The sequence below is a fragment of the Zalophus californianus genome, chromosome 5 (assembly GCF_009762305.2).
Source record: "Zalophus californianus isolate mZalCal1 chromosome 5, mZalCal1.pri.v2, whole genome shotgun sequence".
NCBI lineage: Eukaryota > Metazoa > Chordata > Mammalia > Carnivora > Otariidae > Zalophus > Zalophus californianus.
Genome location: NC_045599.1, coordinates 114,977,155 through 114,990,854, shown reverse-complemented (window position 1 = coordinate 114,990,854; position 13,700 = coordinate 114,977,155). Strand labels below are relative to the sequence as shown.

At 40.0% G+C, this 13,700-nt stretch overlaps 1 protein-coding gene across 7 annotated transcripts in view; it reads right to left on the bottom strand.

Annotated features, from left to right (window-relative positions):
- Window positions 1-398: 398 nt before the first annotated feature.
- The window catches only part of ARL15 (ADP ribosylation factor like GTPase 15), a 395,108-nt gene continuing 381,806 nt past the window's right edge, over window positions 399-13,700 (bottom strand). For 5 of the 7 annotated variants that reach the window (XM_027606163.2, XM_027606162.2, XM_027606165.2 and 2 more), the window contains one exon: window positions 399-3,140. In XM_027606163.2, the coding sequence (XP_027461964.1) occupies window positions 2,988-3,140 (153 nt within the window). In that variant the 3' untranslated portion in view covers window positions 399-2,987. The remainder of the gene's footprint in view (window positions 3,141-13,700) is intronic. The other 2 variants (XM_027606161.2, XR_003522162.1) reach the window with 2 other exon arrangements.

The following is a 13,700-nucleotide window of genomic DNA, read 5'->3' as shown; positions in this document are numbered from 1 at the left end:
TCTTTATTTCCTTAGGGCATCAATCACCGCTGAAGGAAACAGTTCATTGCACCAGTCACTCTTAGAATATTGCTTTTACAGCAAATACAATAAGATGATGCTTTGACTGAAAGGTGACACTTTACATTAACATCGGGACTCTGCTCACTCATTCTGAAGGAAGAGCTCCTGAGAAAGTAAATCGCTGCTGAAGACAAACCAACTGGAAAAGACACTTTTTTTTTTTTTTTTGGTCTTTTAAGGTTTTCACAATGGCTTCAAAGGAAATGTGAATTAATCATTTGTTTTGACCCAAGAGCAGCAGAACTTATTTTGAAGACTTAAACAGGCAACACAACTGTAAACAGAAATCTGGGACTCCCAAATGCTAAAGCCTGAAAGGAGTCAGTCCGAAAACATCAATTCTACTCAGCGTTTATTTTCATTTGAAGATAGTGGAAATCATATATAAATCAAGGACAATACAAGTTCTTCTTGTCTGGCAACTGTCCACATGAATCTGTTACCCTCCAAGTATAGATACAGATTTTTTTTTTTTTTTAATAGAAAGACAGGGCACTATGGCAGTTAATTAGCAACCGATACTATAAACTACAGTAGGTACAAAGTTTTGTCATATAAATTAATTGCCATTACAAAAAGGCAACTGCTTTAGCTAAGAAGGTACAAAAACGAGTAACTTCCATAAATATAACAAGAAGCTAAGTGAAGAAATACATAACAGACTGTTTTTCCTATATAATAGTTGAATATGCAAACTAAGACACCTGTGGCACTCTACACGGAAGTAGGGAGAGACATACACACACATACCACCCACCCACCACCCACCCACGCTCGCCCGTCCAAGGCCCCTCCCCACCCCCCAAGTGGATTTCCAAAACAGCCAATTCTAGAGTTACAAGGATAGGATGCCGCTCGGAAGCAGCAAGACGGCCAGCTCCGAACTGCCAGACAAAGAAGGAGCCTTATTGACAGTTGTAAAGCATTAGGCGTCAGACAGAAACTTGTCAAAAACAGCTGTTGTTGGGTACTGATTGATAATGTTTTCATTCTGACGGCTGAGACACTGCAGACAGTCGTGGGTCTGAGAAGAAGCCCATCACTGGCGCACACATGAACACACACACACACACACACACACACACACAACGGGAAGTCATTAAACAGATGGCTAAGGAGCACTCAGCCACCAGGTCTTAAAAAGACAACATTCTACATTTAATGAACTTGCCGAGAAAGCAATGCCTAATAATCATTTATTTGTCACAGAAGATGAGCGCAACAGAACAAAAATGAAAGCAGGGATTGTGTAACTGGTCGTCGGAATAAAAGTTTTGCGCCGCTCGCGGATTACACAGTGAAAAATATTCAAGGATGCTGGAGACAAGATCGAATATGCACCTTTTTGGATCCATTCCATGGGGGGGGGTGAGCTTAAAGAAGTGGTCGATGTTTCAAAGGTAATGATTTCATTAAAATCCACCTACAAGATTAAACCACAAAAGCTGTATTTGAATGATATATATCTTCTGGAGAATTACAAGGTATTACATCACCGTGTAATACAGTGAGAGTCTGTGGTATTTGAGAACCAGTCTGTGCTACCTAAAAATTACAAACATGTTTTTATTGCTCAGGTGAAAGGAGCGGTTTTCTATCATTTGGCCATTTTGTGTTTGAAGTGGTCAAAAGTCTACAAAATATGCCAAAGAGTATTACATCCATAAACTTCAATATCCATAGATTATTCTTGATTTAGAAAAGGTCAGTGGTGCCAAACCTTAGTAAAACTGCACATTTATCTCTACATAATTTTATCATTTAAATTAAATGAAAAAAAAAAAGTTCCAAAGACTGGATCTAGGCCCTAAAATGATTTGCTGCAGCCCCAGCACATTTTTTTAAGGGCACAGTGAAACCCCTGAAAATAGAGGTTTATAATAGGAATACTGATAGACCTTTAATTACTTGTTGGAGACAATCAGCGACTCCGTTAAACTCCATTAGCACTTAATGAATGAATATACAGATGATTCTTTGTTTTCTTTGTCAAATCCATGCCAGCTTAAACCTCGTCAGTATAAACCATATTTCATTTTGGCTGTTTTTAAAATTTTTATCTATTATTTTAAAAATTATCTTCTCTCTTTCAATCAGACAATTTAGATTTTTAGAAAAAGATACCTCTGTTATGTTGCAGCTTGACTTTATGCAGGGGAATCTTTCCACTAAAAAAATATTTGAGGACTCGATGAAATAGTCATCAGTGATGCACGCATGCATTGTGCCTAAATTCTCTCTTGTCTCAAAAACAGAAAGTTTTTGCTCTTAAGAGAGGGGAGTGAGACCTCAGATGGAATCAAGGAAATTATGCATCTTGTCTTTAAGTTCTTCCATGTTAATTTTATCTTGGAAGGATGTTCCTCTCTGATAAGGAGATTCATTGAAGTTTTTGGTGCTCATTTTTCTCTCATTATCTATAAGGCCCGTATACAAAAAAAACTCAAGAATAAAATATGATAAAATAAAATAAAACCCCCAAAAGATCTTGGAAACAATAGACATAAAATGAGGAGCCCCAGTCACATAACGCTCCACCCCCAAACCCAGGGAAAATGAGTCAAGGTTCTGAGTCTCCCTGAGTCCCTTCATAAGGGATTTGATTTCTGTGAGCCACGAATTCCATCCATTTTAGCACAGAGTATAGAAGAGCTGCTTAGAACAGAAGGAAGAGACATGCGGTGAAGATAATTAGTGGTAAACAGAGAATAAATTCTCTTTCAGTAGTGTGTAGTTGACATTAATGCCGATGATAATTCACCTGATTTACAGAATATTCACTTTAATAGAGAGATGAGAGTCCGAGATAACTAGAGGAAAAGAGACACTGAAGCCATTAAAGTCTTGATACCAAAATAAAAATAAAATGAAAAACTAACATGATAGGTTCAAGGCCTTTGGGAACCCGTGTTCTTTGCCAGATTTCACATTCTTACAGCTTCATGGTCTTTTTCTTCTAACAAATTGATCAGCTGAGAGAAGCTGTCTTTCAGTGCCTCCATGTCATCCAGCGAGCAGGGCTGTAGAATCCAGCGTTTCCCACGTGCAAGGGGTTCAAGTTCAAAATATTTTTTGACCTTAAGGGGGGAGAATATAAATATGTTATTAGTTATATCAGAACCTTTCTAATTCCAAAAGTTGGCAAGTGACGAAGCAGGGGGGATTTTAAGGAGAACGTTATGAACTGTCATAATGTGGGTTCTATGTTGTGACCCAGGACTGTTTTCTTTAGGGGTGAGTGACCAGCTTGCAAGCCATGTCACCCATACACTTCTCAGCATGGGAGGTCTGATAGAGCCTAAGAAAATTACATGTATCACCACACAGGGTAGAGTATGTTACGGACACCAGAGAGATTCAATCCAATCAAAACAACCAGCAGAGCATCCCCTATACCCCCTTGCTAACTTATGTTACTGATCTGTACCATATCACTTACTCAAAATTACTTTGACTACCAAATGCATATATGACAAATACTTACAATTTAAAATGATCTTTTCTCTCTTTCCCCCTTAAATTTATGGTATCTATTTTTGAGACCTGGGAAAGCACTTTTTAGGAAAGAGGACAGAAACTGAGTACGTGTGTGTGTGTGTCTGTGTGTGTGTGCGTGCGCATATTTTAACGGTATACATATACACACATACATAAAGCCTCCCGCTTTTTTTCCCGCCTAGTCCTGAATTTTCAGGGAGTTAAAAATTAAGACCTTTTAACTGGTATGTGAGTAGAGAATTTGCTATCTTTTTTTTTTTAATTTTATTTTATTGTGTTATGTTAATCACCATACATTACCTCATTAGTTTTTGATGTAGTGTTCCATGATTCATTGTTTGTGTGTAACACCCGAGAATTTGCTATCTTAAAAACCTGTTTGATTAATATCCAGTCACAAGTCATTCTTAGCATAGTGGCTGGGATACTGACTAATCACATCCAGGATTACCAACTCAAGACTGTGAGGAAATACCAAATTGTTATGTCTTCCAGAAGTATTGATGATCTCTCAAAGGGTATGATAAAACACAAAGCTGGTAAAGCTACGGTCCTGCCCACACTACATCACACAAGAACTGAACACTCCTTGTATAGTCCAGTGAGGTTTTACTAACATGAAATACAGTGAGTAGCAACACCAGAAGAATCATTGTTCAAAGACATTCTTGGCCAACAGATTTCATCAAATCCCATGTGCCAAGGCAAATTCCAGGGTCTTACCTTAGTCAATACTCGAGACCTAGAAAAAAATGTGTCTCAACCATATGCCACTCCCAAATGTGGTTTCATCTTGCCTCTATCATTGCAAGGACCAGAACATAGCAGAGGTACATCATCCAAAAGTGGCATTAAAATATGACATTTTTTTCATGTGAGCAAGAAAATATACGTAAGAAATACTAAGGTTTTATGCTAATTTAGGAACCACAATTATGCTAACATTCTACAGTTCAAGTGTGTCTCCAAAGTCCTTCTGTAAATGTCTGCAAATTAGTAATAAATACTACTACTTAAAAAAAAAAGCCTGTGAAAATGGAAGGACTCTCATTAATTTTGATTCTGAAAAGTAATGAAAATCTCATTTCAGATCAGAAAACGGGTATACAACTTCAGAACAGTGTTTGCCCGAGGTATTTTATAAATCATGTTGTTAGGATCTTCCCTTATGGAAAACGTAAACTCCCTTCTTTTAGTTTCTTTTCTTCAGAGCACTGAAAACTCACTTCTAAGAGAATCTGAAATTTGCTTGCACAACAACCAGCACTACACCAGCTCTGCCCCACCAAGGGAGGCCAGCGGCCCGCAGCCAGTAGGGGGAGGGAAGAATTGGCAGCGGGGACAGTTGGGGACCCTGTTTAAGGCTACGGCTTGGAGGACGAGCTGGCTGCTCTGAAGAGTATAAAATCAGAGATGTCAGGCTCCTTGCTTCTCCCACAAAGTGGGGCTTCAGAATGCACTACAGTAGAATCCGGTATTTGATCAATAACGCCTCCCATCAAGAGGGGACGGCACCGAACATCCGACATCTGGTACGTGAAGGAAGTTGTACCCTTGCCCCATTTCATAGCCTCACATCATTTTAAGTCTTGCTGATAACTGAGAAGATGACTGGTGGCAAAAAATTCAATATTAGAATAAAGAAAAAGACCAACACAGTAAGTGCACATTACTAACAAAATTCCTTCAAACGGTTCGCTTGAAAATTCATAGAATTGATCCTGGTGGCATATTAACAGCTAATTTGCAAACAGTGTTAGATTTAAGCAACCACAGAACAGAATCTGTGATATTTTGCAATACGGACCAGACACAGAAAACCAGTAAGGTTTTAAGTACCTATTAGGTTGGTTTCTAGGCAACTAAAAATATAGATTATCACGTAGGCACACTTGGAAGATAATAAAGATGTCTGAAGGTAGTTTCTGAAGTTGTTCCTGCTGAGTATGAAACATGAGGAGGAAATGGAAGGTTCCATTACAGGGTGGTCACCAGATAAAGGAGCCTAATGGTGTTAAGCTGACAAACATGGCTGTGTAACCTGAGATTTTCCGATCTGTAACCTAAGTGGGTATCTCACTTACCCTACCATACTCCCCCAACTGGTATCTGAATGATTCCACACCACCCTTCTTTTATAATATCAATTGTAAAACTAGTCTGGCATTTCAGTGAGTTTCAAGCACAGTGAGTGACTTTTTGCTGCCGGAACATAGAGTTTTCATTACCCAGAGTTTCAGGTTTCTAAAAACAAAGCAGATAATACAAGACAGGGGAAGATGGAGACCTCACGCTCTGACTTGAACTTTCCCAGTTAGGTTAACATTTTCATTTAGTTTTCTTTAATATATATTTATTTACTTATTTGAGAGAGAGAGAGAGAGAAAACGTGTGCGCACACGAGAAATTGTGGGGTGAAGAGGAGAGAGAGAATCTCAAGTAGACAGCGCCTAGTGTGGAGCCCCACATGCGGCTCAATCCCACGACCCTGAGACCAGACCTGAGCCGAAACCAGGAGCTGGAGACCTAACTGACTGTGCCGCTCAGGCGCACCGTCATTTAGTTTTCTCGTATTAACGTGAACTTCAAATTTCACCTCCTCTGGATTACTAAGATACAAATTATAGTCACTTTTGACTTGTCCACCATGTCTTTTTTGTTGTTGTTGTTCTTTCATAATGTTGATGTATACTTTTAAAGAATAAGGTGTTTAAGGTTGACCAACATAAATCGTATGCTTTGAATACTTAATCAGCTGCTTAAATATTATGCTTCATTGGAAGCTGCAGGAAAGAGGAGGAGGGGACTGCTTCATACTGGCTTCTAGAGAAGGCACTTGGGGCAACGGCATCAGAATCCAGCTGCCTGGCAACCTGTAGTCAGCTGGCTATTTTCGGGTTAGCCTAAGAGAGTGGGCATTGCTTAGTGGCCATGTGTCCACCCTAGAGATAGGAAAACAAAGCCGCCATAAGCAGCCAACCTATTTTGGCTGTCATCAGAACCCTCCTTCATTCACCGTGGGGTGACTGTGGGATGACGTGCATGACTGCATTCCATTGATTCCCACATCACAGTTACTGTAGAGTCCTAACAGAACAGAGACAACTCGGCACCATCGCTTTGCTGCTCCCGTTTGTAGCAGCTGTGAAATCGGGTAGGAGATGTCCTTGATGTTTGAGTAGAGAAATAATAATCCCTTCCAACTTGCAGGACATCTAATGGGGTTATGTAATGATACTGATTTCCCTACCTTGCCCTCACTTCACAAGCAAAAATTCCATTTTAATTCTTGCAAACCTATTGTGACTAAATTTCTGGAAGTCACATAAATAGTTTCTGAACTGTAATAATAGGTCTTCCCTTTTAAAAGCCTGCAAATCTCATTGTATTTATAACAATAACTGTTTGCTTTTCCTATTTTTGTTATTAAAGCATGTAAGTAGTGTGTGCCCAGAGTTGGCCTCATTTTCCTTTAAACACTCTGGGGAACAGGGGAGAGAACAGTCCAAAAGGGATGACTTAGTGTTTTTATGTGACACAGGGTTAAGTTCTAAGCTCAGATACTTACAAACAGTGCTTTGACCCACATGAATGTGTTGTAAGACATTAAAAAGGGGGCCGGGGGTGGGACAATTCTTTACTGCATGGGACTGTGCTGTGTATCTTAGAATATGTCACCCCTAGTCCTAGTGACCTCGATGCCATTAGCCCCAACCAGTCATTGCTGTAACTAAAAATGCCTCACCTGGGGTGGTACTGACGCAGGTATCTCTCGCCCTGTTTTGGGCAATTTAGCTTGTTTTCTCACTGGAGATAGAAGCTGGCTATCTTTTCTTCATGTACTTCTCTAGATCCCCACCTACCCACAACACACGTATTCCCTCTGGGGAAAAAGCTAGCAGGTTATGATGGACCCCTCTTAACTTGAGGGTGGTTGTGGTGGGTTGTCGTAGGGTGAGGATCAGTACAAGGAGCTCTGAAGATGTGGGTCCTGACAGGTGGCTTCCCAGAACTTCATTCACTCAAACACCACTTCCCGGACGAAAGCGGTGAGTGTGTGAAGGTGGTGTGAGTGTGGCCCACGCCACCTGCCCATGTGTGGGGTTCCTCTGATTGGAGAAAACCGTAAAACAAAAAACAGAGACAACAGCCCGAAGAGGGGACTGTCCCCATCATCTGTATTAGAGGACTGCAAGCCCCCTCACCCCTGGCTTTTTAGTGACCATAAAAAACGGTTTAATACTGCCCACTTTATTAAAGGCTTTTTCACTCATTTATAGCACCCTGATTATACTTCAACTGGAAGAAAAGCAACGGATTCAAATGAAGAGAGAGAGGAGTATTAAGATGATGTAGGTCAAACTGAAAAAGAAGTATCTTGGTAGAAGACTGTTCAAAGAAACTTTTGAACTAAAGGCACGCTCTTTCTTCATCTCTGGAAAAGGAATCAGTCTCATCAGGCTGACAACTTCAGCTCCTTCAAACTGACAGTGATCAATCAGCAGGTAAGACTAGACAACAGGGACACTGCATGAGGAACACAAGCCAAGCACAGAGAGCCAGCAAAAAGAGCTGCAGTTGTGGACCTGGTAGGCAGAGGGGTCTGAGAGGCAGGCAAGAGCATGATGCAAGACAAGTGGCTCAATAACTATCTTGACCCAGTGGAGCTTTCTTGTCATTTTAAGTCCACAACGTGTCCATTGCATGCCTGTATTTTTCAAATAATTATATGAATAATGTTTTTTGAGACAGGTTCATATGGGTTTTGAACTCTTCGGTAGAAGTATGGTCTAGATGATAAATGTACTCGAGGGCTCCAACTAATAGGATGATGTTAAGAGAGCCTGAGTGGTGAGTGAAATTTTGTAGGATATTGTCCATGACTGTCAAAAAGGGAGAACTTGCCTCTTCTTCACCTGAGCTCCTTACTTGAATCACTAGAGCAGATGCACCTGTTGTAGTCCCATGTCACGCTGGGGGAAACATTTGTATTGACGTGCTGATCGTGCGCCTTCTCTTTCCACCTCCAGGCACAAGGATATCAAATTCTACGAGTCACGAAACTGGCCAGGGTCTGAATTATTTACACCATGGAAATCTGCAAGTGCAACAAACCAAGACTTTCTTCTTTCTAGAGAGTTGGTTGTCAAGCACGTGAGTGTGGCAAGGGGCCTTCCGGTTTTGTGGTCTTAATTGCAGAAGCTCATGGAGCAGGCTTAACTTGGTAACCTTCACCAAAGTCAGAGAGAACTTTGCCCACACCATGGCTCCAGGATGGGGTCTGGAGATAAAGTGGCAGGGCGTCATTAAGATTCTTCAGAGTGCATTCTTGGCAGCCTGTTCAAAGAAAGGTTAGTCTAGAGAGAGCAGCAGCAGCTGTTCCCCTTTTCATTGTGCGGCTTGTAGGATTCTGAAATCCTTAGAAAGGTACTAAATATGTCATTAAAGGCAGAAATAAATAATACGAGTAAAATCAATTTGCCATAGTCCCAAAAGATACTGCAACACAGAACAGATATTGATTACTTTTTACTGAGTACTGAAAGGGACCAGAAAACAACACCTTGATCTTAACCAATACCACAATATTACTTTGGGATCTATAATGGATGACTGATTTCAAGAATGTTAGGTGTAATATAAAAGTGTAGTTATGATAAGATCGTTTCTTTCTTAAGCAAAGTGCAGCCTGCCTGACCTTGGAATAAATAAAAACCAAACAAATGTCTCCAGGTTATGACTGGTGATTGAGCCTTGCCCTTATTAGAAGTCTTCTTGCCCAATCAGTAATCTCTGATGTGTGGAGAATGTTGTATGTTGTGACAATAATTATATCGAAACCCTGTCGTCCACTGCGTGGAAGTTAGTGTGTTCCAGAAGAGCTGAATAAAATGATCCCATTGCTTTGGTGGTAGGAGCTAGAATCTGAAAAGCATTCCTGTTTTTGGCTTAATCTGCTAACCCAGAATTACAGAACAAATTACATCTATTTTCTCTTTTTGATATGCCTAGAAGGTTTGTTTTATTCTCCTAGCCAAAAAGCTTGCTTATCAGACAAGCACTGTGGGAGGCAGAAATTAGGTATGGATGCTTCCTGTGTTCATGGGCCAATGGAAGAAACCCAGTTTTCCTGCAGAGTATCTCTTCTACTCCAGGGAGTCTACCTGGCCCTCCTGAACCTGGAGTGCTTCCCATATGCAGACCTTTGCTCCAACTTCTGCGTCCAACGGAAGGTGCCTCCATCCACAAGTGGAAAGAACTGGCTTACAAATACTCGTATTTTTAGACCCAGCTGATGTCCCCCTATCATCTCAAGGGGAAGCCTTATGTAGAAGAAACTTTAAAGGTAGAAAGGACCTTAATCACAGTAGTCGCCGTTGGTTACCTCCCAGCACCCAAGCAAATAAAGTTTTATTGGAACATAGCCATGCTTACTGACTTGTCGAAGGCTGCTTTCATGCTACAACGGCAAAGTTGAGTAACTGCCACAGGGACAGTATGTTCCACAAAGCCTAGAATATTTACTGTCTGGACCTTTACAAACATTTGCCAATCCCTGGCTAATGCGTTTGCAGCTTCCTGCTTTGTCCAGCAGGGGTACAATCAGTACCCGGGAAGGGCCTGGGGGGCTGGCCTCACTTGCTAGACCAGCTCGTCCCCACTCATACTTTAGGGGGCCAGAGAAGTTGGCCTTTCCAACCTGGCCAGGCTCCACTGATAATTTCAGACGCTTTGGATTGTAGTCTAGCAGGCAGAGGGGTCATAAAGCCGTATTTTTACCCCTCTGTGTTCAGCCTGGGTTTCTTTTATGTGGATACTTCCTAACGGCAGCAAGAACTAGCCAAGGCATAGGGTCCATGACCTGTCTGTTTCAAGCTTTTGGTGTCCTCAAGGATGGCTTAGTGCAGAGCAATACTAGTTATTGTTACTTTGCAGTTTTAAAGAGGAACGTACAATTTACTAAATATACAACGTCTAAAACCCAGTTTTTCCTGAAGCTCTTATATTCAATTTAAAAATCTTACCATTCTGTCTATATATCTGGTAAGTTTTAACAACACATTCAGGAAGTTGGATTTGGTTTAGGTCCTTTTATAAACTTTAATTAACTACTTGTAAACATTTCAAAACTCCATTTATAAATTTAATATATTCAATCTTCTTTTTCAGCATTTACACTGTAATAATCAAAATATCCTCAAGTAGTTAAGAAATCTTTTTTCACCAGCAAGAACTCTTTAAGCATTTCTTCAATTAAATTTATAAATTCAACGACTCTCAAGCTCAGGTATTTTTTTTTTTTTAAGATTTATTTATTTGAGAGAGAGAGAGAACGTGTGTGCACAGGAGCGGGAGGGGCAGAAGGAGAAGGAGAGAGAGAATCTCAAGCAGATTCTGTGCCGAGCATGGAGCCTGGTATGGGCTTGATCTCACAGCCCTGAGATCATGACCTGAACTGAAACCAAGGGTCCAACACTCAACTGACTGTGCCACCCAGGCACCTCTCAAGCTCTGGTACTTTCTAATACTATTTACAAGCTTAACTAAATTCTCATACTTTTTTTTTTTTTTAAAGATTTATTTATTTTAGAGAGAGACAGAGTGTCAGAGTGGGGGTAGGGGAAGAGGGAGAGAATCTTCAAGCAGCCTCCCTGCCGGGTGTGGAGCTCCACGTGGGGCTTGATCTCATGACCCATGGGATCAGGACCTGAGCTGAAACCAAGAGTTAGGCGCTTCACTGACTGAGCCACCCACATGCCCCTCCTACCTTTCTATATAGGAAGCCAATTCTGAAATAATTTATACATCTTAAACAAAGTGAATGTACCAGGTTGACCTAAATGTAACATATATACTTGAAACAAAAGTATTAATATTGTAGATTTGTTACTTTATCATTCTTATACTCTTAATGTTAAATTTTCTAGGGTTAAAAAGATTTTCCCATTAAGGAAACAACTTTCCATCCCAAGCGAAATGTGTTATCATTCCACGCATGGTTCTCACCTCATTGAACGTGAGCTGCTTTACACAAAGAGTTTTTAGACTGAAATGTGACTGGAGCTACAGATGTCCAGGGCAAAATTTTTGGGGTCACTCACTGTCAAGTTAGGCTCTTTATAAAAATAGTTGCCACAACAAGAAGAACCTCTGGCCTTCAAAGGGGATTGTTTGCTCCTGGATGTAAGTTATCGTTACCTATTTCATGGGTCTACTTTCAGCAGCAGACACCCCCTCCTAAGATTCTAAAGAAATTCCTTTACCACTTGCTTGGATTTTGCATTTCCTTAGCACACACTTTAACATCTTTTTATTCGGCTCTACAGATATTATTTTTCATTTATTGAGCTATAATTTGCAGACTGTAAAATTCACCCTTTTAAAAGAATACAAGTTAGTGATTTTTAGTATATTCATGGACACCTGCAATCATCACGGCTATCAAACTTCAGGACATTTTCACCACTCGAAAAAGAAACTCCCCACCCATTAGCAGTCACTCCCCATTTGCCCTTTCCTCAAGCCCTTGGCACTCACTAATTTACTTTCTGACTCTTTAAGGATTTGCCTATTCTGGACATTTCATATAAATGGAATTATATAATGCATGGCCTTTAGTGTCTGGTTTCTCTCACTTAGCATAAAGTTTTGTGTGACTTCTTTTTATGGCCGAATGATATTCCATTGTATGGACATACCACATTTTGTTCATTCATGTTCATCAGCTGCTGGATATTTGGGCTGTTTCCACTTTTTGGCTATTATGAATTCAGTTATATGAACCACTACTTTCTCCTTCAAACAGGCTTTATAAATAATCATCGTATAAATTACTGAGTTAGGATATCAAGACTCAATGGGAATGAAGCATTGTCACAAGTCTGGGGTGAACTCTTTTCACTCAGATTTATGAGGATATCCTCATTTCACTTGAGGAAATTTAGAGATTTGGATAATCTTAATTTTTTCATGTGTAAGAGACCTCAGTTCCTAGAAGGCATAGACAATGAAAAAAATTCTTTTGTACTCTCTGATGTACCCAGTACAATACCAGACATTAGGAGGATACTAATTATTTTGAAACAAATGTAAACAGCTGAAACTATAATGAAAAGGGCAACAAAGTATGTACTTAGTATTTCTTCTCAGATTAAAATGTTAGTAAAGGAAGGAAACTGAACATTGGAGAGAAGTTGCCACTCCTTTTAATTAAGCAGGCCAAGGTTTCATGCAGGAGGTGGGATTTCATGAACAGTTTCAAAACCTTAGGTCTAATTGGTTTAAACTCTATTATACATATGCCTACAGGCAGCTGCAATGAATTGTTTTGCAAACAGAAAAGTAAGTAACCCCTCATGGAAAATAGACCCACTCCAGAAATCTCAAGACCCAAAGGACACATATGTTTTGAGCTATTCCTTTAATCTGTGTCCAAACAAAGCATCTAATTCTTATCTCAGAGAATGGAAAGCATTGACATATGCAAAAAGAGAAGCATCAGTACACTTGTCTTTGCATGCAGGTGCAGGCCTCAGACTTTTCAATAACACCTATAACATAGTCATTAATTACACAGGCAGCCAGGTTTCGACAGCATATCATTTTCTTTTGCCCTCCTCTCTTTCCTTCTGTAATCAATTCTATTCCACTCCTTCAAAAGGGCATTCGCTTTTGATACCAACACTTTTCCGGTGTTATACTCGATTCTGCACCTTCCATGTTTACAATAATACTTGGTTATGATTTACCTTTATTTCAGAAAAGCAAACACTGTAAGTAGGAAGAAACTTATCTATGAAAAACTTCTTCCTGGCAATAGAATATGGCTGTTTAAACAGTTCTACCTATATGTATGAGAGCTAGTCAAGTATGTACTAGACAGGAAGGCGAGTTAATGAGTGAAAGCCCTAAACACATCAGAGACAACCAATTAGCTTGTCTGAAACACAGGCTTGTAAAGCTATCAGTAACTTATAAAATGGTCTGCTACACACGAGTAAAATGTTGTTTAAATGGCTTGCTTAACTAGATGCATTCACCATGAAATTGATTCTTTTAAGGTTATCTTTTTAAAGTTAACACTCATTAACTGTGCATACTGAAATGGCTGGCTGGGTGGGAGAGTGGGTAGATTATCT